Source organism: Prionailurus bengalensis, chromosome A3 (assembly GCF_016509475.1).
Source record: "Prionailurus bengalensis isolate Pbe53 chromosome A3, Fcat_Pben_1.1_paternal_pri, whole genome shotgun sequence".
Lineage (NCBI taxonomy): Eukaryota > Metazoa > Chordata > Mammalia > Carnivora > Felidae > Prionailurus > Prionailurus bengalensis.
In genome coordinates this window covers 4,063,340-4,090,551 of record NC_057354.1, presented here as the reverse complement: position 1 = coordinate 4,090,551, position 27,212 = coordinate 4,063,340, and the positions used below count along the sequence as shown (strand labels likewise).

At 56.4% G+C, this 27,212-nt stretch overlaps 1 protein-coding gene across 3 annotated transcripts; it reads left to right on the top strand.

Moving 5' to 3' along the window:
- The first annotated feature begins 5,593 nt into the window (after nt 1-5,593).
- On the top strand, nt 5,594-26,720 carry EDN3 (endothelin 3). Of its 3 annotated transcripts, none has more exons than XM_043553556.1 (5): nt 5,595-5,931; nt 6,564-6,852; nt 22,277-22,450; nt 23,404-23,481; nt 25,775-26,720. In XM_043553556.1, exons 1-5 carry the CDS (start codon nt 5,880-5,882, stop codon nt 25,776-25,778), a joined length of 597 nt encoding a protein of 198 aa, XP_043409491.1. In that variant the 5' UTR covers nt 5,595-5,879; the 3' UTR covers nt 25,779-26,720. The 3 variants fall into 3 exon arrangements, with proteins under 3 accessions (XP_043409492.1, XP_043409491.1, XP_043409490.1); XM_043553555.1 differs by having other exon boundaries at nt 5,596-5,931; nt 25,779-26,720; XM_043553557.1 differs by lacking the exon at nt 25,775-26,720 and having other exon boundaries at nt 5,594-5,931; nt 23,388-23,489.
- The last annotated feature ends 492 nt before the right edge of the window (nt 26,721-27,212 follow it).

The following is a 27,212-nucleotide window of genomic DNA, read 5'->3' as shown; positions in this document are numbered from 1 at the left end:
GTTGCGTTGATTTCCTCTAGCTGCTAGAACAAATTACCACAAACTCAGTGGCTTAAAACAACACAAGTGTATTATTTTTATTATTCCGGAGGTCTGCCTATCTCAAAGGTGTTGTGATGCTCTGTTTAGTCCACAGACATAAGCCTAGCCCTGGAGCCCCACACAAGCTGCACAGAGTGTGGGAAGAGGTAGTTTCTCAAGGGAAGATATAGTCCAGACCTGGCAGAACAGGATGTTGAAGGGGTAACATCGGCAAACGTCCACCACGGAAAATGCAGGCAAAATTTGGGAGCTCCTTTAAACGGGTTTTGCTAGACTCACTGTCAGATTCCTTCATGAGATCAACCGATTTCTTTTAGCCCTTCAACGCACGCAATTTGGCAGGGCATTTCATTTCAGTGGGAACTTTATACACGATGAATGCCGCTCTTAACACAAGGAGGTTGGAGCCGCGTACATCCTGCAGGGTGTCTTACAATGAGCCCCATGCTGACAAGGAGGTGCCCAGCTAGGACTTGGATGCTGTAGAAAGGCACTTAATTATCTGGTTTCTGAGCAAGTCCAGGCTTCCGCTGGTTAGGCTGGTCAGGAGGAAGAAACTCCAGGGTAATGGAAAACTACATAATGTATTACGCTACTCTTAGTTAAATCCCCTAAATTTAAAAGAAAACAATCTTCAAAAGAGTCATAAAGCGCATGAAGAGCTAACTGGAGGCGATGCTTATCTAGATAAGTCACAGTATTCTTAACGGCTGGATTCTGAATCCGAGTTCAAGTGAGAGGTACAGTCTCAAAGATCCAGCTGCGTATCTGCCTGCTTGGAAGAAGTGGATGGAAAGTAAACGGAACGACCCTGCCCTGCACTTGGCGGGATCCCGGAAGCGTCCTGATACACCGCTCCCCTCGGGGGCGTGCTCCATGGTGGAGACCACCAGGGAGGGTTGGCAGATACTGGAGGAGGAGAGGGGCCACTTATTAGTGTCCGCTGCAGAGGGAACAGGGTCCTTCGAGAGACCTTCCATCAGAGAGGCCGGGAATAAGAAGCTAGACGCGTGGCGAGGTGACGATTTGTCAACGATACGCAGGAGAAAGTGAGGATGATTATAGACCCGGGGTAGGAGTTTGAGAGGCAGTTGCCCGATGGCCATGAACTCCGTCCCTGGAATTGGATAATACTGAATCTGAATCCTGACTTTGCCACTTTAATAGCTGTGTGACCATGGGCCGGTCACTCTAACCTTTTTGAGCCTCTATAAGCGTGAGCCTTTTTTATCTAGAAAATGGGGATAATGATAGTATGAGGTTTTTTGAGCTGTCACAAGGGCAAAGCCATGATTAAAACCCTCACCATCAGCTCACCATCGAGTCACGTGAATTGTCCGTTTCCCTCACACACTGTTTAGCCTGAAGTCCGGGTGGACTGGTTGTGTTCCAGCCAGCATTGTTTTTTCCTTTGAAAGTGACAGAATCCCAAGTAAGCTGAAACAAAAAAGAGATGATGAGCTATTACAAATGAAAGGTGTAGGGATAGTACGGATTTCAGGCCCAGACAGATCCAGCTCCAAACAGGACACCAACCCAGTCTCTCCAGCTCTTGGCTCCCCTTTCCTCTGTGTTGGGTCCGTCAGGCAAGGTCCTTCTTCAAGGTGGCAGAGGTGGCTGCCCGTAGCTTCGGGTACATTTCCTTTCTCCTCCACAATCCCAGTGAATAGAGAGCTTCTCTCTCAAGTGCTTTAGCAAAAGTCCTGAGATCGACCGATGCGTCTAACCTCGCCCAGCCCTGAACCGATCACGGTGGCCAAGCAGACAGGATCTATTGATTGGCCAGATCCCAGTCACAAGCCTGCGTTGGGAGTCCCAGGCCCACCGAGCACACGGACGAAGGATGGGTGGCCAAAAATAACCAGTGGTTCCTACAGTGGCCTTCAAGGTTACGGCTAAGGGATCCACCAACGCGCCATTAGGTGGACAGATAATCCAGCAGAAACAGGATGAGGAAGCTTGAGAGTACTGACTCACAGACCACTCCCGATTTTCTCAGAGCCTCCTCCCTCCGCACACCCGGCCACCATCAAACCACGAGGGCACATCCTCCTTCCCCTGTCCTCTCTGCCTTCCCCCTGCTGCCCTCTCCCCTCCAACCTGCCCCTCGTCCTCGCCTAGTTTAATGAGATCTTTCCAGACTTCAGTTATCGGCAAACCAGCTTTGTCATCTTGCCAAGTCTCCAAACCACCTTTACGGTGACCGCTTCATATTTTAATTCAGGTTACTTTTTTTTTTTTTTAAACTTAAATTAATTTCGAAAGGAATTCTCTTCACCACCACACATGGAAAATTCAGCGTCACTTGCCACAAATACAAAACAAAGGTAAAGGTAAGAGCAACGAGGACATCCCCGAATCGTAGGTCCAACAACAGGTACAACCAGATTCAAGAATCGGCATGGAACTTGGATAGACACGTCTCCAAAGAAGACATCCAAAAGGCCAATAGACACGTCACGAGGAGATGCTCAGTCGACATCGCTCATCATGTGGGAAAATGCAAATCAAAACTACAGTGAGATGCCGCCTTGCCTCACACTCACCAGGATGGCTGCTATCAAAAAAAAATCAAAAACGAAGAAACAAGTGTGGGCGAGGACGGGGAGAAACCGGAACCCCCGTGCGCGTTGGTGGGAACGCAAAATGGTGCCGACAGTGTGGAAAACAGTATGGAGGTTCCTCAAGACACGAAAGACAGAATTACCATCTCATCCAGTGACTCCGCCTACGGGCATACACCCAGAAGGGTCGAAAGCAAGGTCCGGAAGAGATGTTCGCACAGCCGCATCCATGGCAGCGTTATTCCCAGCAGCTAAAAAAAACACGGAAGCAACCCAGTGTCCATCAACAGGTGCTAAGCCAAGGGTGGCCTATACCTCCAAGGGAATACTACCCAGCCTTCAGAGGGAGGGGCATTCTGACACCTGCTACAGCAGGAATGAACGTTGGGGACATCGTGCTAAGTGAAAGAAGCCAGACACAAAAGGCTTGTCTGCCGTGGGGGAGAGAACACGGGGAGTTAGTGTTTAATAGGTACAGAGTTTCAGTTTTACGTGACGCAAGAGCTATGGAGAGGGGCCCAGCCCATAGCTGCACAAGAATGTGAATGCATTTAGTACCACCGAACTGTGCACTTAAAACGGTTACGAGGGGAAATCGCATGTTATACATATTTTACCACGGTGTAATAAAAGAGGAGTGAGAAAGAGATCCTATGTGGATTCTACGGCCTGCCCGAGGCTCTAAGCCTGTGGCCTCTGCCTCTCAGCTCCAAAAGGAAGACTGTGTGAGAGTGGTTATAGACATTCCGGATCGAGGTGCTCTCCTGGGACTAGTCAGAAGGGCTGAGGAAGGCCACAAAAGGGGAGAACTTTCTCCCTGGGGAGAGCAGATGTGTGGTTGACTGTCACGGTGGGCCCCCGCTCAAATCGTGGGGCTCAGGTTGCTGACCTGGTTAAGGATCAGTTAAAATTCTCCCTCTACGGACCATCCAGCTGACGTGGCATCTTCTGGCCTCAGCACCCTGTATCCTTGGTTCTCTGTCCCTGCACTTCCTGTGCCATCAAGTAGATGAGAAGCCTCCAAGGGCAGGGCCGGAGCCACGCTGGTCTCCTACAGTGCGGGTGCCTGGTACGTCCACCCCGGTGGTTGGTTTTGGGCCATGCGGCCGAGGGCAGTGGACCCAGCCAGCGGTCTGAGCAGCTCTGACCCCTCCTGGGTCCGGGCTCACCTGGAAACCACCTTCTACCCCTTTTCTCTTTTTAGCTGCTTCGTGGATTCGTTTCCCTTTCTCCAGCCATCCCTCAGTCCAAGCCATTTTACCGTGTACACGAAGGATATTTTAATTCCACGGAAAGGATGATGCTGAAACGATCTACGTTCTAGCCCGGCGGGAACAGAAGATAACCCTAGCCTTGGGTTTCTCTCATTTTCAAAGCACGGGGCCCAAACACTGAAGCAGAGCCCCCCACGAAGCATCTGTCCTGTTCGGTGACAAATGAGCCTCCACGATGTCTTCCACGCCCCACTCCTCGACTGGGACCCAAGGACGGGGCAGCGTGGAAGGGGTGGGGGTGGGCTCCAGAAGCTCCCGCGTCAGCTCAGTTCTGGGGGCTTCGGCAGATTCTGCAGCTTTGAGTGGTGCACACAACCGACCATCTGTGGCGCTCGTGGGTTCCGTGGGTTCCGCGGGTCAGCACTCAGCCGGTCCGCTGGGGCCAGTCCGGGAGGCTGGGGCTCCGGGCACCTCTCGGCTCGTGCGTTCACGTGTCCGTGGCTGGCACTGGCCGTGGCTGTGAGGCCTCAGATTCTCTCCACGTTGGCTGCTCTGTGTGATCTCTGCGTGCGGGCTCGTTCGGGCTTCCTCCCAGCACGGTGGCCGTGTTCAGAGGACTGGCGTCCCCGAGGGAGAGAGCCGGGTGGAGGGCGTGACACCCTTGTGACTTTTGCAGCTGGTTAGGGGAGTAGTCCCAGGGGGGAACGTCAGAGGACCTGGGACATGTGTTATGTCGACCACCCGTGCCTTCCGTGTGGCCTGGCCCGTGAGCTGACCATTCAGGGAGTCCCCGGGCCGTGCAGGGAGTCCCTGGCACCCCAGTCCAGCACAGGTGCCCAGTGCCAGGTGGAGCCCTGCCTCTGCGTGTCGTCCCTCCCTCTGGCGGGGGGACGCTGGTAAGGGAGGGGGTCCAAGGGCGTCCAGGTGTTCTCAGAGGTCAGCAGTCGGGCCCAAATCCCTGGGAAGCGTTCATTCATTCACTCACCCACTCTGTTCATTCATTCACTCCCCGACTCTTTCGTCAGAGCTTCCCGGGTGCCCAGGCACGGGTCTCAGGCAGGTGGTACTGGTGACAGCAACATAAAGCAGCCCTGTCTTCTGTGCTGCCCAGGTGAGCGGGAAGGGCCCTCAGTACTTTGCACTTGGACGCCCTCGGAGGAAACGGAGGGGAAGCCGGGAGGCCTCCGCTGGGCAGGAGGTCCAGGACTAGCTGCCGGCGAGGCCGGGCCGCCCAGACCCGCTAACCTGCCTCTGGGTTGACTTTGCTCCCCTGCCACCGCCCACACCCGCCGGCTCCGAGCTCCCGGGAGAGGCAGGGAGACGCTGCCTGCCGGTGCCCGTGAGTCACGAGTGTAAAGTGCACCCGGGGCCTTGGCAGGACGGTCTGTGCCAGGGTGAGGTGTCACTGGGCGACCACGGAGAAATGCTGCTCTCCAGGAGACCCTGAGATAAAAGATAACAGCCTCCCGGCGCGCGGCCGTTAATCGCCGGCAGCGCTCTGCGGTGGGAGCTGCAGGTCCCGGGACAGCGAGGCGGCGGGGGGCGAGGGGGAGCGCGCGCGGGTGCGTGTGCACACGCGCGCGTGTGCGCGAGCGTGCGCCGCGCGGCCTCCCGGCCCCGCCGCGCCCCCCCCCCCCGCCCCCGGCGCGCCGCCCCCGCCCCCGGCCGGCTGGGTGCGCCTCGGGCCGCCGCGCCGCCCGCTCCCCCCTCCCCGCCCCCCGCCCCGGCGCTGGGAGGCGACCCCCGGCGCGCCCCGGGTTCAAAGGCCCCGCGCGGCAGCCCCAGCCCCTCCGGGGGGCGGGGAGGCGAGGGGGTGGTGCGGGCGCCAGAAAAGCCCGAGCCCACAGCCGGCCCGGCGCGGCGATGGGCAGCGCGCTCTGACGCGTGTGAGCGGCGCAGCCAACTCCCGGCCGGGGCGCGGGGCGCAGCGAGCGAGCGAGCGAGCGCCGGCCTCGGACCCCGCGGCCGGAGGGCGAGGCCGCCGCGCCGGGCCCAGCGCCCTTTCTCGGCCACAGGCGTCCGTGCCCCCGGCCCGGTGCCCCGCGCCCGATCGGGGTTCATGGAGCCGGGGCTGTGGCTCCTGTTCGGGCTCACGGTGACCTCCGCCGCAGGTAAGCGGGCGGGGCGCGGGCCACTCCCGGCGCGAGCGCACACAAAAGGACCCCCGGGCCGGGGCGGGGGGGGGGGCGCGCGGGAGGGTGCGTGGTGGGGAGCGGTCCCTTGCCTGGGTTCGCCCCCCCACCCCCGGAGGCGCCCGGGGGCGGGCTGGGGCCGGAGGTTGGGGGTGGGGGCCGAGCGGGGCACCGACCCCCCCCCCCGGGGGGGGTGGGCTCTGGAGGTTGCGGCCCACCGGAAAGCCAGAGATGCGGCCGGCCCCGCGGACCGGGTTGAAGTTTTCACGAAGTTGGGAACTTTTCAAAAAAGTTTGCCAACTGTTCAGAAACTGTGCAAAGACGATTGCAAAGTTTTCAACGGGCGCAAGTACCTTGCGGACTTTGCGGAAAGTGAAAATAGCTTGCAAGCTTTTCCCCGAGTCATGCACGCAACTCGTAAACTTTTCCGAAACTGCACGTAGCGTTTGCAAACTTTTCAGAACATGTGGCAGAGCTTGGAGGCTTTACAGAAAGTGCAGCAAGTTTGGTTGTCCCTCTCCCCCAGGCTCTTGGGAACGGTGGGGGTGTGAGTCGGGGGTGGGGGCGGGGGGTTCTGCACGCTCAGGAGCCCCTCCATCTACCTCCTGCAGGATTGGTGCCTCGCCCCCAGCCTGGGGACGCTGGCAGGAGCGGCGTGCCTGGGGCCCCGCCTGCAGCCAGATCCGAGGGGGACATCGAGGACACCGTGGCCACTACAGCAGTGCAGAGTCCAAGTCCCAGAAGCCCTGGGCAGGAGCAGGAGCCAGGGCGGTTTGGGGAACAGGCGCCCGAGGGGGGTCCCGTGCACCGCCGAGCGAGGCGCTGCACGTGTTTCACCTACAAGGACAAGGAGTGCGTCTACTATTGCCACCTGGACATCATCTGGATCAACACTCCTGAGTGAGTCCGCCGGGTCCTGGGTGGTGGGAAGTGATGACAGGGCTGGGGGCTCCGAGGCCCGGCCCACATCCTCGCCCCCCATCCCCCGCCCCGGGAGCGCCTTAGCCCATTCCTGCCAGGTCAGCCGGGAGCCTGCCCTGGCACGGCCCCCAGCTCTCGCCGCCCCCCCACCCTGCTCCCCATGCCGCCGGCTCAGGCCGGGTCTGCAGGTCAGGGATGTGTCTCCTATCCCCTTTGAGGGCCTGGCCGGGAAGAAACCCAATCTCAGAGTTTCTGATCCGGTGGAAGGGGGAGCCCTCCCTCCGAGAGAGGTGAGCTGGCCAGAGGGATTAGACACCTGAGAAGTCTTTCTTCGATTGAGGAAAGTTATCTCCTGCCCCAGGGGCTAAATGGGCCCCCCTGCCCCCCGACCCTGCCAGGCTCCAAGGGGTTTCAAATTCCTCGAAAGCAGCGTGCTCTCCAGAGAGCGCAGGGGTGGGCCTGGCAGGGCCCGGTGGAAACTTCCCAGGCAGGGTGAAATTCCACGGGCACGAGGCTCCTTTCTTCCTGGGGGTGCAGTGCCGACTGGTCCTGCCACAAGCTGGCCTCCATCACCCAGTGTCGCCCACCGCCACCTACTGCCACAGACGGCCTCCCCGTCTCCCCTCCGGCCCCTAGGGGCTCTTACTGTGGGACCAGGGCAGTGCCATCTGGAGTCCTGGGGTCTGGAGTCCACCTTCCAAGGCCATGGGTAGAGAGTGCGCTCTGCCGTGGGAGGATTTGAGTGTCCCCCATTCACCTACTCGATTTGGGAATCTCCTCCTGCAGAAACATCGCCTTGCAGACAGTAAAGAGGGCTTGACCTTGCTCTGGTCACCTGCCTCCTGGGCTTTGTCTCCCCCGAGCTCTGAAATCTGGGACTCCGTGTTCGGTTCCCCAGGTGTTCTTGGGATCTCTTGGGACTCCTGCTGGTGCCCTACTGGGGATTCCTGTTGAGGAGCTGGCGGTGAATGGGGACCTTTCGCTGGGAAAGGCGACTTTGCTGCTGTGTTTGGGGCCACCCCGATTCACGTCCCCCACGGCTTCCTTCATCCCCAGCCTCTGAGCACGCTAGGTGACAGCTCTGATGGGCTCACCCGCCACGTTTCATGAGCCCCTTGCAGAAGGAGGCACCGAGGAGGGTACCCCTGAGGGGGCGAATAGCTTTCAGACCAGGTGACAGGATCTCTGAGCACATCCGGGGTAGGTCTGGAAAGTGACCCCATTATGCCAGAGCGGCAGACGGGGCCAGCTTCGCTGAACCACCTCGACACTCGCACGGGGGTCCCAGGCTCAGAAGGACCCACGCTCGGTTTCAGTCAACACAGGACTGCGTCTTGCCTTAGCCAGGGGCCCAGGCTGTGCATATGGAAGGAGAAAGGAGAGCCGACTGAATCAGGGGCAGCGGGCCTGGGGCAGAGGAGAGAGGGAGGGGGGCAGGAGAGGGTTCGGAGACCTCCCCCGTTCCCTGCTTGTCACCGGGCTCCTGGCCGTGGCTGGAGGCCTGATTGCTTGAAATGCGCCCAAGGGGCTCAGCGAACGCCCTCTGGTCTGTTGGCAGCCGTGTCGTGTAATTCCGAGTTGTCGCGTAATTCCGAGTTGTCGCGTATGAAGCTGTGGGCCTTTGACTTTTTTAATTTTTTAGGGCGGCCTCCTTGCTGGCGTCCTCCCTCGCGGTGTGACCTCTTCCCCTCTTTCCTGACCCCGATTCGTTTTAAACACTAGGCAAGAAGGATGAACTATGGTGTTTGAGAGCTCTGTGTACAAAAAAAATGACAGCAGACAGATGGGCACTCTGAAGCAAGACAAGCAAAATCGCTTTCGTAGGGAAGCTTTCTCCAGATGCTCTGCGTCCTTCCTTCTTTCCCCCACCACTCCCCTCGCCCGCCTCTCTCCTTCCCTTTCTTCCTTTCCTTCCTTCCAAGACTCTATAGATTGGTAGACAGGTCCGTAGACATCTCGGACAGGACGGGAACGTGAGAAGATGGGCTAGGGACAGGGGACGTGGGCCTTCGGAGGATGGAGGAAGGACACAGCCGCCGAGCTGAGCCAAAGGGGCGACGGTGGAGAGCAGCGAGGTCTTTTCCGGGTCCCTCTCCGTTCCTGCCCCCGCCTCCCGTGGCAGACCCTCCCGGTCTGTGGAAACTTCTCCCGCGTGTGATGTGCATTCTGGCCTCGCCGCTGCGCCGGGAACCGCGGGGGCCTTGATCTTCATGCCTACGTCGAGAGTCTTGACTTTGGGTGACGTCGCGGCGTGTGACATCTTCCTGCGGCCCCTCGTGTTGCGCGAAGACGGACCCCACAGTCCTTCTCTGCCTCGGGAGGACATGGGTAGGCGTTCCGTGAGTGTGGTCGCTCGCGCCGTGTCCGAGGACCTGAAAGCTGCAGGTGGACCGTGCGAGGTACCGCCGAGGCCCCTTCTGCATCTTTGGTGGAAAGTCGACGTCCGGTGAGGGCTCGAGAGACCAGGTTCGCGAAGGATCTCGCGGGTGGAATTGCTGAGGGTGTCTGGCTCTGCCACAGACTTTTACGGGCTTCCTTCTTGCAGACCGAGCTCGGCGAGCGCTGTCTGCCGGGTGCCCTCTGCCGGGTCCGTTCGGGACCGCCGGTTGGCTTTGCTTAGGTCCGGCCGCCTGGCGCTTCTTCCTGTCTTCGCCGTCACTGAGGTTCGGGTCTGCCGTGCTTCCTCCCACAAACAAGGCTTCTTGTTCCAGCGTGCGTGCACGCTCTCCAGAGGCCCGTGCCTCCCAGCAGACGCGTGCGGGAATGTGGATTTTTCTCGGGGGGTGTGGCCCGTGACTTCCATTCAGCCTCTAGGAAGTGTGTGGCCGGCCCCAAAGAGGAACCAAATGTGTCCTGGGCAGGTGCACTTCCTGGGCTTGTGGAGGCGCGGAGCCACGGCACGGGGTGGTCTTCGTGACTCCCCTTGGCTGTGTCGGGGAGCTTTCGCCCCTCCCCCGACAATCCCACCATCGCCCACAAAAACGGGAAAAAACCCTCCAAATCAGAGAAACACATATCCCATCTTAGGATCGTGGAAAGCTTGCCAAGAATAAGATAACGGGGGAAGAGGTGGTGAGGAAGTAGCGTGTGCGCTTACACACATGTACACACGGGGCCGTCCTCTGCGAGTGCTTGAGAAACAGAAGTGTCCTCGAGCCCAGTGGGGGATTGTGCTGGGGTCGCCAGAGAGAAAGAACTAATAGGACACGTGTGTGTGTGCATGTGTGTGTGTGTGTGTGTGTGTAGAGATGTCCGTGCAAGTATGTGCACATATGCCCACAGGAGGCATTCTGGAGGCAGAATTCTTTCCTCGTCAGGCACCCTGGTTTTGTTTTGTTTTGTTTTGTTTTTCTCCACTAAGGCCTTCGACTGATTAGTTGAGGCCCACCCACATTACGGAGGGTAATCTGCTTTACTCAAAGTCTGCGGATCTTAACCTTACATCTAAAACAAATACCTTCTCGGCAACATCTAGACTGGCACCTGACCAAGTATCGGTACGGTGGCCTGGCTAAGTTGACACATAAAATTAACCCCTCTGTTCCTCCCACTCTGTTCCCGAGAACTGACGGCACCTGCTGTCTCTTCATCGCTCCAAGGACGTAGTGAGGGAGAGGCGTTGTGTGCTGTGATGGGGAGCGTGTTTTCCAGACGTAGCTCTGGGCCACGTGAACCGACCAGGGGGAATGCATTTATGAAGCGGGTCGTGCGGATATGTGCAGTCTCGACTGTGGCGGAAAATCTGGGATCTACGGCCCCTGCTCGTGGGAAGGCACCAGACGCAGGCACTCTGCCCTGTGTCCTGGCTGGCTAGCGGGCTGACTTGGGTGTGGTGACCCTCTCTGAGCGCCCCCTGGGTAAGGTGCCAGCGCCAGTGGGACCCTGGGGTGGTGGCCTCACAAGATGACCCGCCCGCCACCCTCGCTGCGTCAAAGCCTGCCACGCTGACTCGGCCCAGCGGGAATGACGTTTGTGTTGGGTTCTTTTCCTCTCCCAAAGAAGTAGAACAAAAACGATAATGATGACGGTAATTAAAAAAACACTTGAACTTGCATTTTAATGTATTTTAGCACAAAAAGGCAACGCTGCCTTCGTCGTTGCCTCCTTTGTCGTTCAAGAAGGTCACGTTCACGTTTGCAAGAAGGCGCATTCCACGCGTTAGGCCGTCCCAGGGAAATGGACGCACTTGGGACCCCAGCCTCCTGCCGATGCGAGACCCGCTGCCCACCCGCGGTGCGATCGCCCGCCCCCTGAGTCGGGACTGGGCGTATTGTTGTAGCTGGTGAGGCGGAGGGTCGGAGTGTTTCTGGCCGTCGTGATAATCACAGCGACACAGACGATGACGACGATGGCGGCCAACGTTGACAAAGACCGACTCCCGTGTGTAAAGACGTGTGACAGTGACGCCAGAAGGGAGAGGGGACACGGAATGTAGTGAATATATCGCCAAGACACGACCATAAAGATAACGGTACCACCTCTAGGCCGGGGCCAGTGCCTCCTGCCATGCCCCATGCTGCGGTTGGGGGGCGCCCGTGAGCAGAAAGTTCTTGCTCAAGTAGGGCTGAGGTCACCTCCTTGGACCGGCCGCCACAGGTCTTGCCTGGCCTAGGAGTGGGGGGTGGGGAGGGGTGAGCACTGAGCGAGCCACACCATCTCCAGCCCTCAGTGGCGCTCCCAAAAGGTCTAATTGGCACAGGGTTGACAGACCGGGGGGTAAAGGTGTGCCTGGCTGCCTCCAGCTGCCGATAAGCGGCTTGATAAGGACACTCCGGCCAAAGGTTATTCCAGGCTCCGTGAGACTTGGTTCCGCCCTTTCGGCCCCTCCTTGCTTTCTCTTGCTTCCCTGTCCCCTTGGTAAATCATTGGAATGTTTGGGGCTTGGCATTCTGTGTAGGCATTGGCCTGGGGCTCCCCTCCGTTAGTGGGGAGGTGGGGACAGCCACCGGGGTCTGTCATTTCAGGATAATGTGAACGGCCAGTTTGGAACCTGTTTGTTAAGTGCCTCATGGCGAGGTCTCCGTAAGGGGTCTGTCCGCGTTCTCCTGTGCTCGCCCGAGTAAACGCCGGGCCTCTGGTCTGCGGGGACGACCCTGCCCAGGAGCCGAAGGGGCTCTGCCAGGAAGCCATTCCAGGAGACACTCTGTGCGCTGGTTTACAGAAAATAATCCGCCTTGCGCCTGCGAGGAGGACACGGGAGAGAAGATGCTGTCGGCCAGACTGGACGTGAGTTTGAACCGCTGACGGTTTTGCTTGACTTTGTGAGCCTTTCTCCCTGTGGGAACCGTGTCTGTCTCCTTCGAAATCTGGTAAATGTTCAGATCCAAGTTTTGAGTTCAGGTACCGTGTCCCTGGGGACACTTCACGGCAAGATACGTCTTTAGGAGTTGAGGGCCTTGGGGCTAAGCCTCAGTTTGTTGGAGAGGTCGGTGCACGGAAGGTGACCTCACTGTAGGGGTCGCTGGGCCCCAGAGCCCCTTTCTGTGCCCCGGGGTGGGTGTGAGTAGGCCGGGGGGTGGGGTGCAGGGGCAGAGACGGGCTTGGTCAAAGCGCAGCAGATCCCCGCGATGACAGGGGCTTGAGGCGAGGGGCAGTTTGCTTTTCAGCAAGAAAGCGTGGAAGGAAAGGCGTGACCCCGTGTGACCCCGGGGGGGGCGAATTTGGGTCTCTGCTAGATGAAAGGGACCTCACAGCTGGGAACTTGGCCTTAAATCTGAAGGCAGGTGAAAGGCTCTGACATCTCCTGTCTGGTTTATTCCTGCAAGAATTTAAAACAAAGGAAGCTGGGAAGCAAAAGGCGCTTTCCTTCAGGAGGCCCTGTGGCTGTGCTGGGGCCTCGCCCGGCTTTTCTGCTCCAGCGCCCAGGCCCGGGCCTCCTGGGGACCCGCCGCACCGCCGCGCACACCCCCAGGCAGCCCTGCGCGAGAGGCACTCCGCCTTCGGCAGGAGATGATCTCTCATTTCTGTGTCACCTGTCAGGTGGAAACGTGGTGCCGTGAAATGGGACACGCGCACTCTTGCCCCTACTGGGGACAGGAAGGGAGAGCTGTCTTACTGCCAAGGGAGGGCCGCGTGTCCGGACAGAGTTTGGGATGTAAACTCCTGCCCACCCAGCAAGTGTCCCTCGGGCGGACCGACAGCGGGACGGGGTATCTGTCTGCCTCTCTCAGCCGCCCCAGCTTGGAGCCTTGGGGAGGCCAGAGCTTTTGGAGAGCTTGTCCAAGGGCTGGGAGGTGCAGACCTTCCCTTCTTCTATGGGCTGCTCGGGCCCGACCGGGCAGGAGGCCTCGACACACAGTAACCCCAGAACGGGGCAGCCGGGGAGCCCTGTGTCCCAGCCAAGCAATTTACAGAAGGAAACACTCATTTCAGGAGTCCCTGAGAGGCACGAAGGCCAAAGTGGCAATGGGGCAAATGGCCCATGGCGGGGTGTGTGTCCGGGGGGGGGGGGGGGACAGCTCCACCCACGCCTCGGGGAGCGTGAAAGTTCTGCCAAAGGTCAGAAGCAAGTCAGCGAGAAAGCAGAGGTGTGTGTATCTGTCCTGGACTGTTTCCACGGGTGTTGGGCAGGGTCGAGGATGGGGTGAGGCCGGTGACATCCCTGAAGGTGTGCCCAAGCGTCCGTCGTAAAGATGAATGAATGTTAATGCGGTACTTAAAAAAAAAAAAAATTGGGGTGCCTGGGTGGCGCAGTCGGTTAAGCGTCCGACTTCAGCCAGGTCACGATCTCGCGGTCCGTGAGTTCGAGCCCCGCGTCAGGCTCTGGGCTGATGGCTCAGAGCCTGGAGCCTGTTTCCAATTCTGTGTCTCCCTCTCTCTCTGCCCCTCCCCCGTTCATGCTCTGTCTCTCTCTGTCCCAAAAATAAAAAAATAAACGTTGAAAAAAAAAAATTAAAGCCAGAAATTCATGATCAACAGAGTATCAGCATTTGTAATAAAGGCAGGACTGGACATCGCTTACCCGGCCTGCCCCACTCGCCTTGCCCTGACCCCAACATTGAGTTCTCGGTTGGCGGCAAAGCCCGTGTCTCTACAGGGACTCTTAGTTTGTGATAAGTGGCCGATGGATCAGGGCTACCAAAAGGACATGACCCAAGGACGCAAACAACTAGATCAGGAGGAAAACGAGTCTTTATTATAGTTGCGCTGGAGGGTAGGTCTTTGTTCAGTCGGATTTTCCATCCTTACGGTGGAGTTTCCTGAAAATTAGCAAGAGCGTCTTCTCTTACTGTGGATTCTTTAAAGGGATGTGTGATGGCGTCTGTATTTTCTTTCTTTATCCCTCTGCGAATACCCCTCCATCCCCGAAAAAGGATCTTCTCCTTATGTTTCCTCCACTGTTTCCACTGCTGGGAACTATTTTGAGCCACATCTGTGTGGCTTTGCGTAAACTTGTAATGAGGCCGTGCCAGACAGACGTGGGATTGCCCACATTTGCCCCGGAATCCGTTAGGGTCACGGGGGGGCTGGGGAAGGAAACCCCACGTGCACGCTTTCGGGCCATACGAGACGGAGGGGAAAACACGCATCTGCAGGGTTCCGTAGATGGCTTCGTGCCCCACGTAGCGGAAGGCTTTGTCTCCCCGACTTCTGTTTTGAGCCGTGACTCTCAAAAACCTCACAGCACACCATAAGCACGGAGCATTTTTCTGCTCCCCTTTCCTTGGACCCCTCGTGCCTCCAGATCTCCTTCCATGGGTGTGTGCCGTGTTTGGGAAGAATGTGCCTGTGTCCCAGGGAGCAGGTGCTGTGATAAAGTCTGTGGCTTCGGTGTTATTTTTCAGCTTGTTTAGATGGGAAGAGGACACAAGAGCATGTAAACAATCTAGGCCAATGCGTGGTGGTGAGACCCTGGAGTCTGTTGGGGGACAGGGATCCCCCCCCCTCCCCCCCCGCCGCCGCCGCCCTGCCATTTAGCTGTGGTTTTATTGCTGGAGTGAAAGGTCGGGACTGCTCCGGCCAATGCTGTTTGGAGACGGGGTGATGCGGGTGTTTGGGGATCTCTAGGTGGAGTATGGAGATGGACAGACATTTCCAGAGGTCCAGCCAGCCCTTTCCTTTCTCAGGCTCAGAGGAAAGGTACTCCCCGGGGGCTCTCAGTAAGCTAGTCTTCCGTTTGGACCAGAAACCTGGGTCAGCCTAGCGACCCTCTGGAGTCCCCTCTGGTGCCTCAGCCATTGATGCAACTGGCTTTTCCGTCGTGCCACTGGTGTGGCCAGCAGGAGCTCTTGTCAAGACATAGATCTTTCACTTTGAGGAATCCGGACACCCCTTCTCTCCAGGAAAAAACCCTCCAGGATGGGCCAGTTGAGGGAAACAATAGAAGTCCGATAAGTCAGCCAAGAAGGCAGTACATTTGGGAGATGGGGTGTGGCCCAGAAATAACGGCTCATTTAGAAGTCACGCCTTCCTTCCTCCGTTCATTCAACACGTACCTATTACTGAGATAATTGAGGTGTTACTGAGCAGCACGCTGAGCCAGATGCTACATCTGTGTGCGGAAGTGAGCAAGACAGAAATGATCAGTGGTTCCGGTCGGAGAGGCCCAGTTAATTCTGATCAGGAGGGACAAGAAGGTAGCCAGTAGAGATGTAGAATCGACCATCATTCTTGGGTCTTAGTGATGGGGGTCAGCCCTTCGCAGACTCTGAAAATGTCTCTTATTCTCGTAATACTCCCAAACAAACAGCCAAGTCCTGGATAAGCTCAACTTTTTTTTTTTTTTTTTTTGGGTGGATGAGTGTCCTAAAAAATAGTTAACCACCAACACACAGCACATTGCTGACTTTTGATATTTCTAAACACTGGAGGATCACTGGCTGTTTTCGAGGCTGCGGGAGGAGGAATCTCCACACGGGCTGGTAGCCGGGCGAGCGGTCCGCCTTGGGGTCTTTCGACGCTAAGATGCAAGGATTTTCTGCAGGGGAAGCAGAGCTACAGATTGCCCGTTCATTTCACGTTGTTTGTGAGCGTAAGATTTGTGTCGTCCCCTTTCGAACCAGAAGGCACGTGTGTATCTTCTGCTTGTATAACAGGGTCACTGAGGAGCTGTATTTCCTGGTCTGTTTTCTTTCCTGGAGGCCGGAAGGGCCCCCCGGGGGTTGTCTGGCACGAGGCCTGGCCCGCAGCAGACTTGCACAAGCATTTGACGGGTGGACGGGGGATCGATTCGCTGGAGGCGAAGGCTTCCGAGGTGGTCAGCTGAGAGTCTGGGGCTCGGCTCCGGGCATCTTGAAACGGAGGAGAGTGAGTGGTCCGCCTGCTTTAACCTGCCCAAAGCGCGGCGTGATTCAAAGCAAACATTTCACAGTGGGCACACCTGGAAGGAAAGGACTCCAGCCAGCGTAGTTTGCTGGGTTTTGTCCTGACTCCGAACCCACTCTTTTGTGCTTTGTTGCGACGGAGAAAATTTCCGGCAGCTGGAGACACTCTGGGTCTTCCTGTTGAATCCAAGAGGTCACGGTCACTTCAGTCGCAAGAAAGTGAGTTCCGGATCAGCTGGCCGTCACTGGTCACCAGCCACAGAAACCTAGTCTAGACTAATGTGGCATAAAGGACATTTATTGGAAGGACACAGACTGAGAAGAAGAAGCGTCAGAAGCAGGAGGGGGACCGGGACTGTGGGCCCAGGGGCTCCATGGGATGGACAAGGCAGCGTGGGGCCCCCTGGGAAGCGGTAGCTTTCTGATCTCGTGTTGCCCCACTCGGGCGTCTTGGGAGAGACAGGATCCCATTTGCCCAACTCGGGTCACCTGCTGAGTCCTCAGGGGCAGGTGAGGCACATTGATGGACAGTCTCGCCGAGACCTCACACGGGAGGGAGGGATAATCCCCCAGAGGAAAGGTAGGCGCTTAGATTCCAGGAGACAAACGCAACCAAGCTTGGCCTCAGGCTCTAGAGGATTCCAGGCTTTCAAGTCCTTTAAGAGGGGTCCTCCTGTCTCTGGGCTTGCGTCCCTCCTGCCTTCTCACCTTTGGGCTCAGCAGGTGCACTGGGTGCTCGTGGAAAAGAATGGCCATAGCCCGTGGCTACTCTCTCCTGTCTTAACTGGTCCAGAGTTCTTTCTTCACAGTTCTCCCCTGTTAGGGGGACCAAGGCAGTGAGCGAAGGTAGGTCACACTTTCTTCCTTGCCCAAGAAGACATTCCTAAGCTCGGGACTTGCCTTCTGTGGAAGGAAGTTCGGGAGACCTGAGATGGGGCGGTCGTTAGAAGGCGCACTGGGGTTGAGAAGTGGTTTCTCTGGGGAGTGGCGGGAGGTATCTGATGACCGTGTGGGCTGCGGGGTCGGCCAGCAGGGTCACACCTTCTGTACAGTATGTTCCCTGGGCCCAAGGGTGAATCTGCCTTTGCTCCCCCTTCCAGAAGGAAGAATGGGAGCAGAGGAAGTAGAGCCTCAAATTGACATTCCGATGGAAGTGAAAACAATCTGTTTGTGTCAGAGACTGGAATGTGGGCTTTTTAAATTGCAGACGGCTCTATTTATAAAAATGGTATCGAGGGCTGATTTTGTCACTCTGTGACATGTGTGTCCTGTGACCTGTCTGACCCGGTGCTGTGGGACAGGCCACCAGACTCAGATGCCCACGAGGGCCGGACCCGTAACACAAATGAGCAGAAGGAAAGGTGTTTGCAGGGATTGGGGCAAAATAGAGCATTCATGCCCCGTCTCTGACTTTGTCACTAGGCTTGTGATGACGGTTGAGCCATGTTGGGGATTGGGGTTGGTGTTGACACAGCCTCTGGTTATCTGAGAGAAGCTGGAAATCGGGATGTTCAATTTCATAAAAATTGTCAAATGAAAAGAAAAACCCTCTGTTGATTGGATGAAACCCATAAATTGCCAAATTGCCAACCCCTGTGGTGGATTAAAGCTGTGTGTGAACAGGGCCACCTTGTCTTGTCTGTCTTGTTCATGGATGTTCACCCAGAGTCCAGTCCAGTCTGATATTTGCTGAATGCTGCTCAGTGGGATGGGGGGAAAAAACTGGGTTTTCAATGACAATTTGATAAACTTTCCTGGGAGATTAGAATTTGGTCAGTGAATCTCTTTTTGCTGCTTCTGGCTGGCCCCTGCGAATGTCTCTATCCCTCCTTTAAAGTTCAGGTGTAGGGGCGCCTGGGTGGCCCAGTTGGCTAAGCGTCCGACTTTGGCTCAGGTCACGATCTCACAGTTTGTGGGTTCAAGCCCCGCGTCGGGCTCTGTGCTGACAGCTCGGAGCCTGGAGCCCGCTTCGGATTCCGTGTCTCTCTCTCCCTGCCTGTCCCCTGCTCGTGCTCTGTCTCTCTCTCTCTCTCAAAAAATAAATAATAAAACATTAAACAAAATTTAAAGTTCAGGTATAGAAGCCAGTTTCCTAATCAGAAAGATGGAGATAACAAATCCATTTATATGAGAAGCCAACACTGAACTTAAAAACAGAATCTTAAAAAAAAAAAAAAGGCAATTTTCCTTATTTTAAAAACTTCTTGCAGAGAAAAATCAAGCGCTTCCTGTGCGCTATCCCCCCCACCATGATAAACTTTCCTGGGAGATTAGAATTTGGTCAGTGAATCTCTTTTTGCTTTTGGATTTGGATTTGGAAGTTTAATATTTAACAACATTCGTAGATGACATTTAGGAAAAAGTGGTAAATAAGGAACACCGTGATAAATAACACTGGCACCGCCGTCCCCCATCAATAAGGAACGTACGTAGGTGGCGGGACAGCTTATTGCACAGACAGACACCATGTGAGACGCCGCGTGTGAAGGTGCGCCGGCAGGGTGTTCTGTCTTGTCTAAGAGCATTTGGATTGATCTTCTCGTCTGCGTCTCCTTTGTGTGGAGCTCTTGTGTTTTAACCGAAAGCCGAACAGAGGAAAGAGCTGCCTACTTTTTGCAAAGAACCGCCTTCTCCAAACCCTGCTGTTGAGCAGTGGGCTAAACCAACTGGCCAGAGAGGGTGCTGGGCGGGGGTTCTGAGCCGAGCGGACTTCATTTTCATCGGTCCACCATTAGGTGCTTCCAGTTCGCTGTTCAAGAAACGTTAAAAAGTGCGAACGGGCACCGAGACGAGTGAAACCCAAGTGCTTGCTGGATGGGCCGTGAGAAAGAGCGGCCGGAAGGAAGCACGGCAGAGGACGGCATTGCTGCGCCTTCTGGCGCTCTGGCCCCTTACTTGCCCGTCTTTATTGCTTGCTCACACATCTCAAATGCAGGCGGGGTGGGTGGGATGTTCCTGCCTGCTAACAACTCACTTGAATTCCCAGACCAGATGAGTAACAATGAGAGCTATCGTTAGTTTACTGCTAGCCTTTTGCTGACTGTTTCATTATGTAGTGCAGCGTGTCACTCAGTCTGTCCAGCAGCCCTTTTGTAGGTCAGGAAACTGTCAAGAGGGTGGAGTGATCATCGTGTAAGTGCTTCACGACATAAAATGCAGTCACCAGCTCAGCTTTCTCTGTGCTTTGTGTACCTGGCACATACCCGTATATATTGGCTTATAATGTCTCCTTGACCTGGTTTCGTAGCCCCGGAGTGTGTGAACTCCTGAAGACCTTCCTGTGTCCCCATCACGCTTAGAATGATGCTAGGGACATAGATATACGTACGTATGTTTTGTATGCGTATATATGTAATGCTTGACACATGTTGGAGATTCTCATGAATTTGTATATATATGTACGATATCTGTATGTAATATATGTGTATGATACGTATACGTTGTACACGTATTTGTATAATGCTTGGCAAATCTTGGAGATTCTTTGTAATGAGTTTGTGGTTGTCGAACCTTTTAGGTTGGAGAGGATCCTGTCTTATCAGACTGGATTCTCACAACTCCTCCCATTTGCTCAGCCTCGTGCTGGGTCCATGGCAGGTACGGCAGAAGAGACCAGACTTCTCCTCTTGAGGAGCTGGTGAGCCACCTTTAGATCTGGACCCTCAGGTCCCCTGCACTGGGCCCTCTGGGCTACAGGGCTGCCTCTGGCCCTCCTCTGGCCATGTCTCCTACCCCATCCAAGGAGTCTGTGGGACTAAGCGTGTACCCCTTCTAGACGGTGTTCCAGGTGTTCAGGATCCTGGAATCCTTTACCCAAATGTCCCCAAGCCCGCTTCCAGGGCCCGTGCGGGTATCTTCCGGAGTCTGGCACCCAGGGATGGCACAGGGCTCCAGGCTCATCCCCCAAGGTCCACAGTGTGGCCAGGGGGTGGATGAGGCCCCCTTGGTGTGGGGCTGAGTGGGATGGAAGAGAAGGCGTGAACCTCCTTGGGTGGCCACGCTCCAGCACAGCTCCAGGATTCTAAATTCAAGCCCGGACGTCCAGGGTGTTTTGAAGCCATGTTTGTTCAGGTAGGAAGGTAGAACTATCTTACTCAAGAGCTTATCAGGTTAATTGAAAACCTTCAGATTGTCGGCCCATGCCTCCACTGGAACTGGAGCCTGGTTAGAGGCCGGCTTTTCTGGGGTCTGGACCACCTTCTAAACCCTTCGTTTCTGCAGCCTCTACCCTCCCCAACCCGTCCTGGAGCTCAGCCAGCCAGCCAGGAGGGGGGGAGCATGCTTGGACCCCCAGGGCTTGGAGCAGGGGTTTCTAGGCCTAGGATGGGGGTGGGGGGAGGAAGCGGAGGGGGCAGTGTCTCTCTGTGAACATTCTTTGAAAATTGCAAGGACTCATTTGCATACGAGCTCCTTGCACTTGACTGCTGGGAAAGCGCTTAGCTTTGCTCTATTAACAAATACCACGTTGCCTTGTTTCCTTACTTGAAACACTTTGGAGTGTTTTCGCCGAAGTCGAGTGGCTGTGCACACGCCAATGCACCATCAGCTGACGGCAATTTCAAAATCGGAAGTCTTCCCGTTGATGGAAACACCGGAGCGTTGTTACTCCTCGTGTGTAATTTTCACCAAGAAATGGGGACCGGGTTTCATGTCAACACTTTGAGACTTAAGGCGGCCCTATTACCGGAAGAACATACCTTTAGCCAGATCCCGCCTCACGACAGTCTCCGTTGTGCTGCCATCCCACTCCTGAGAAGAAATGGGATTTTAGCAAAGGTTCGGCTCAGAACGGGACTGGGATCTGCTTGCTTTCTCCATTTTGCGAGCCAGTACCGAGGGCAGGAGGCAGCCACCTTCTACCCATTGGGAAGGAACCCGCCACAACGCGGAGCACAGACACAAGAAGATGAATGGGGAGGGGGCGCTCCTTTGCTCTGGCCTCCGACCCAGCAGGGGGGGGACGTTGGAAGTGGGTTCCAAGCGTCAGGTCGCGAGGGGGCGCTCCCACCCCCGCTCCGCCCCCACCACCCCGAAAAGACTCCACGATGTTGATGTGTGTTTCAAATTAAAGTAAATCCAATTTGATTTTATTTTGAGAATCCAGAGAGGATGTCAGAATCCCCTTTGAGGCGGGTGATTGGTGATGCTCCGTGGGGCTCACAGAAACCAAGGTGGCTCATCTTGGAAAACCAGGCCCTGTTGGAAAAGTAACTTTTGGCCACATAAGCTTTCTCTGGTTATTAGCAATTTGTCCCCCAGTCCCGTTCAGTGGTGCTAATGAGTTAAGCATATGCTTTTAATTTTTCCCACCACACTGCCGCCTGGCTGTCTTCCCCCTTCTCTGGAGAGTGATGGTTTGGATGTAGATGAGCATAAGGAAAAGACAAATGTTAATTGTTCCAAATGACACGGACAGCCTCGTCCAGCTCCAGCCGTAAGTGAGACGGGTAAACGTTTTCAGACTTCTAAATGAGATTTTTTAAATAAGCCTTTCCCCAAGGACAGTTCCATCCTTGCCTCTGATGTTTGTGTATTCGAGGAAACCCGTGCTTGGAGGCCAGGATGTGTCCACAATGGCCATAATTACATTTGTGTATTCCCGTTAATGCAGACGGCGAGGCGATGTGCGCACACGAGAAATTGGCTGTTGGGCGGGCAGGGCACGGCCGGCCTCGGGCTGGGAGCTGGGCAGGCCTCTTACTGGTATGGATGACCGGCCCCGGGCGCTCGCCCAAGGACGAGGCAGACCAGCGTGTGTGTCAGCCAGAATGTCAGTGTCCGGGGTTCGGGCCCGGGAAGACAGCCCAGAACCTCCCTCGAAGGACCCGGGACTGGGGGCGCACCTCGAGTGCTGACACCTCCTCCCCCAGCGCCGCCCACCGCCCTACCCCCTCGGCCCCAGCCCCCTTGCTGGGGGCTTGGGGAAGACGGCTGAAAGGTTCCCTGCACAGGTTTCCTGAGACCCAGAGCATGGGGGACCACGGGGACACCAGTTCTCAAGGTGTCGCTGGACCCCACCTCTCTTGCTGGATCCACGGTCTCCCAGCCGTGGCCAGTTCTGCCCCCACGGATGCCCCCGGAGTGGGGAGGCCCGTGGTGCTCGTCCACATGCGGCCCTGATGCTGCTCTGTCCTTTGCAGACGGACCGTGCCCTATGGACTGTCCAACTACAGAGGAAGCTTCCGGAGCAAGAGGTCCGCGGGGCCGTTCCCGCAGAGCCCACAGCCGTCCAAGCGGACGCTGCGCTGCGCTTGTGTGCGGAGTCGGGACAGCGCCTGCCTGCACTTCTGTACCCGCACCCTGGCCGTCAGCAGGTACGACGTCCCCGTCACACTCACCCCCGTGGTGCTGCAGCTCCGGGCGAAAACAGGCTGGGAGAGTCTGACTGCCGCGTGGGGCGCGGGGCCTGGGGCAGGAGGGCTTGGGTGCGCCCTGGCTGGTGTGGTCCAGTGGGCTGCACACCGCACGTGGGTGCCCTTGGCTCCGGGGGTGGGGGCGGGTGGGTACCGCGTCCGGCCCCCTTGCTGCTTTTCAGAACAGAGCCCGCAACGTGGCCCTGGCCACGTCTGGTCTGCAGACACACTTGTGGACCGCACGGCAACTTTGCCAAAATCTCAGTGAGTTGCCAACATTTAAACGTTGAAGAATTACCCACCCTTGCCACACGTGTATTTTTAGCTTCTCGAAGAGCCGCAGATGGGACGATCTGGTCGCGGGAGGGCCCCGCGTTCCCTCCTGGCCAGTATAGGCTGGAACTGAGGGAGCCACTCACCTCTGAGGGAGATGTGCTGCGTCCATTCCCCTGTATTTGCACATCACCTCAGTCTGGGGACTCCTTGAGTTTGAGACCCTGTAGCCCTAACTCTGGCTGCCGGAGAGAGGTTTGTGAATCGGTATGGACCCGGCTAAATGGGCAGGCCGCAGGTTTGACGTGGGACGACCGTTGACACGGGCATCCGCTCAATAGGCACGTGGTGGCCTTAGTAGTCGGGGACCCAGGATTCGCTGTCGGAAACCCCAGGGCCAACTGCGTTCTTCTTCTTGACTCCTTAACATCTGATGAATAATTGAGGGAGTAGACGCTCTACTTTGGTAGAAATCCACCCACTGGGGGCTCAACCTTCAGAAACCGTGCCTGAGACGTGGTCTTTGGGGAATGTGCTACCGTGCCCGTTGGTGGGGAAGAGCAGGTCCTGATCTGACGACCGAAAACCAGCCAGACAGAAGTACAGGTCGATTCATCCAAACCAGCTCTCTCTCCCCCTAGGAACTCAAGGACAGCAGAAAATCCTGACGAAGAGGAACAGCCAGCCGGCGGTGCCGATGGAGGCCTGCGTCCGAGGAGGTGAAGATACTTTCTGAGGCGTCGCACCCTTGGGGCCAAGGAGGACGTGAGGGTGGCGAGTGATCTGTGAGGGCAGCCGGTGGGAGCCCCACCACGCGTGGGGCGCTGCACCCACAGAACCGGGCCTCCGGGGACAGAGCAGGCTGAAGCTGTGGTCACGTCATTGCCCTGCCCCCGGCCAGCCGCTCTTGTCACGGGAGTTGACCCCTTGCCTCCCTTGTAACTCTAGAGCAGTGACATCCGGCTCTGGGTTTCGCTGGGCCTGGACACAGCTTGCTGACCCCTGCTGCTCGGAGACACCTCCCCCCCCCCCCACCAGCCCTGCCGCCTTCCCTGCCCAGGCTCATCCACCTGGGCCCATGTTTCACTTTTCCCGAAGCAACGTGTGGTCTTTACCACCCCCCACCCCAATCATTTCTTGTTTTCAGCAGCTGATTCTGGATGGGGGGGTGAAACCTGGCAGCACACGGTCTATGTCCCCCAGTCGGGCTTATGATTTTTTTTTTGTAACCTGCTTGTCTTTTTTGTATGAGAGATTCTGAGGGTTTCCTGCAGCCAGACTCGGTTTACTTGTCATTCTATCAATCAGAAATTGTTATTAGTGGCTCGCCTACACATGTGCAATGGGACGGTAATTTATGTCCATAATAATAGCCTGGAGGTGGCTTGGGTTCCTACAGGGACTGATCAAGGGGAGATTAAACCCTGCTCAGTATACAGGAGGCTTTCCAAATCGGTGGCAGTCGCTTCTCGTCGTCCGGAGAGATCCGTCAGCATCTGTAATACGAACGGAGAGGAGGGGGGCGGGCGAGGCGGCAGAGAGAGGCCCCGGGAGAGCGTGAGTCAGGCCCCAGCTGGTCCCTGCTTTGCCTCTTTTTGCTTTGTTCTCTCTCCCTCACCCCAAACCCACGCTCCTCTCGGCGAGGACAGGCTGTGATTAAAACCATCCATCCTTTACATCATTTATTCATTCACTCATGCATTCATTCAGCAAAGATGTGTGGTGCACCTGCGACATGCCGGGCAGCGCTCTGGAAGTCGGGGACGCGGGAGGGGACGAGGCGGAGGGGCTGCGTTTGCGGAACTTACAGAATGTGGGGAGCTGACCGCAGACAAATACACTCGTCCCCCCTCCCCCACGGGGGCTTCGTTCCAGACGGACCACGGACACGCCCATAGGTACTGCATTTTTCCCTACACACACACACACACACACACACACACACACACACACACACACACACCTCTACCAGGACGTCGCATTGATAAATCAGGCACAGGGAGAGAGTAACTATGATACCTGATCATAAAGTAGGACAACTATGGCAATCTCCTGTAATAAAAGTCACGTGAGTGTGGTCTCTCTTTCTCTCCCAAAACGTTGGGTTTGTACTCACCCCCCTTGTGACGAGGAGAGGTGGTAAGATGCTGCGTGAAGATGTGAGTGAGCTGAACACACGGGCCTGTGACACAGCGCGAGGTTACTGTTGTCCTCCTGACGCTGTGTCGGAAGGAGGAACATCTACTTCCGGGCCGTGGTTGACTGTGGGTAACTCAGGAAAGCAGGGTCGGGACAGGAAGTGCCAGGGCTGGGGGTTGCAGTTTGGGATTGGGTGGACACGGCGGTCTCCTTGGCAGAATGATCTGCAGGAAGTCAAGGGGTGAGCCGGGGGGATGATGAAGGGGAGGAGAGTTCAGGGAGGGAGAACAGTAAGTGCAAAGGTCCTGTGGTAGGAATATGCTGGGTCTGTTCAAGGAAGGCCAGAGAGCCCCGCACGGAAAAAGCGTGAAGTTGCTTTTGCTGTCGCTGCTCTTAACTGTTCCATTGAACGTCCAGAAGGTGGGGAAGCACGCACACGTGTCCCCACTGGGGCCTGGAAAGGAGACTCTTCCCAGGTTTTCACGATTCGCGTAAAGCTCCCGTAAGAAGCTTTACGTGGGAAGACAAGTCTTTTCTTATAAGCCATGGTCCCTGCTTTCTTGCAAGAGTCGACTTAATAATTCCCAGATAAGCATTCTCAGATTGGAAGCTGCCACCGTCCTGAGCTCGTGATAATCAAAGACGGGACCGGGCTGTGGGGCGCCTCCCAGCGGCCGCCTCTGCTGGTGTGATTCATTCACACCTTCCCGGGTGGGTGGCAGGCTCTGAAATTGCCACAAAGCGCTGGTGGGAAGGGTCACTTCAGAGCAGGGGACAGGGCTAGAGAGGGAGCTGAGAGATGTCCCCTTTTCCAGCCGGTAAGCGCTCTCCTTCATAACGTACCTCTTTTTCTCTTTTGCCCCTTTCTCCAAGATAGGCTGAAGTCCGGGACCGACCAAGCGAGCGGGCCTTAGGCCTCTGGCATCACGTGCTTGCCCGGCGGTGGGCCCCCCGCGCTCTGCCTCCGCCTCTGCTGTGTCAGGAACCCCTGCGGACACAGGCCAGCAGCACCCCATTTCTGGGAGGCCTCAGTTTCCGCTCCTTCCCAGTTCACGTTCCCAGCCTCTTGGAGGACCAGGAATGAGTTTTGCCTGGTGGGGGGAAAGCCCACTCAGAAGGTCCACACTCAACAGTACACCCCTCACCCAAGAATGCCCCAGCCCCAACGACCCGGTTTCTCTAATGGGTAAAATGATCCCAGATGTGCCCCAGAGCCTGACGCCCGCGGGTCGGGTTTCATGCAGGAAATTGTTTTTGGAGCGCCGTGGCACATCCAGCCGCTTGCTGGCTTTTGACTTCTCTTGGAGTATAAGTGGGCTCCAGGCTGACTTTGCAAATGTAACCACGCGTCCCCTTACAACCGATGCGGCGGGAGCATGCGACGCTCCCGTCCTGACATCCAGAAGGCACGCGCTGTGGGCTAGGGAGGGCGCCAGGCGTCGATTTGGAATGCGGAGCGTAGCTTTGCGGGAGTTGAGGACTTTGAAGCTTCTAGGAGGATTTAGACAGCGATTTTCAGGTGTGCACGGTACCCACTAAAAGAACGTATCTTTGAGAAAGAGAGGACGAGAGAAAAAAGAAACCTTGATGTTTGTGACGAGGAAAGAAGAACACGAGTATGTGGGGGCTTTGAACCCCGACACGTGCGGCTGCGAGCCTGTCCTCGATCAGGTGACCTTCTGAGCCCTCTGCGGACAGGCAGGCCAGGCACTTCCCAGAGAGCCGCAGTAAAAGCCGCCGGCCTCCCCTCCAGGCCATTTGGGTGACTATTCGCTTTCATGAACAAATGTGGATCTTTGGGGAACGGCTTCAAAATAAGCCACAAATGCAAACTCTTTGTAAATTATGTAAATTCCTATTTATCTATGTAATTGGCAACCACTGGGGATTGTAACGCCCCGCAGGTCGCGATCTGTTTCCGCTGTGCTTTTTACGGCCGGCCCAAGATTACCGTGCGTATCCGGCAAAGTATTTGGTGCCAACGTCATTGATGCAGACGCCCCTCCCCCCCCCCCCCACACCCCCGCCCCCAGCTGGCAGAGAGATGAGAACCCACATGGGAGGCATGCCCAGGTCACCACGCGGGGAAATTTAAGGTGGTGAACGACAGAGTGTTGGCCTTGACCAAATGCTAAATTCTGCGTGCGTTATTTCATGAGCTCTTACGGATAGAAAAGGGAGTACCTATCACCTGGAAAAGGAGGCAGTGCTTTGCTAGCAGGACTGTGTACAGTTTAGAGAAGCAACTATTTATTGTGAAACTCTTTATTTCGATTCCTTTATGTGGATCTGTTCAAAGTAAAGCCACTGT

Excerpts from the sequence above, each read along its gene's own strand:
- EDN3 (XM_043553555.1), top strand. The coding sequence starts at position 5,880 with ATGGAGCCGGGGCTGTGGCTCCTGTTCGGGCTCACGGTGACCTCCGCC. Across the intron at positions 5,932-6,563 it reads CACGGTGACCTCCGCCGCAG|GATTGGTGCCTCGCCCCCAG; the intron begins GTAAGCGGGCGG and ends TACCTCCTGCAG. Across the intron at positions 23,482-25,778 it reads GGAGGCCTGCGTCCGAGGAG|GCTGAAGTCCGGGACCGACC; the intron begins GTGAAGATACTT and ends TCTCCAAGATAG.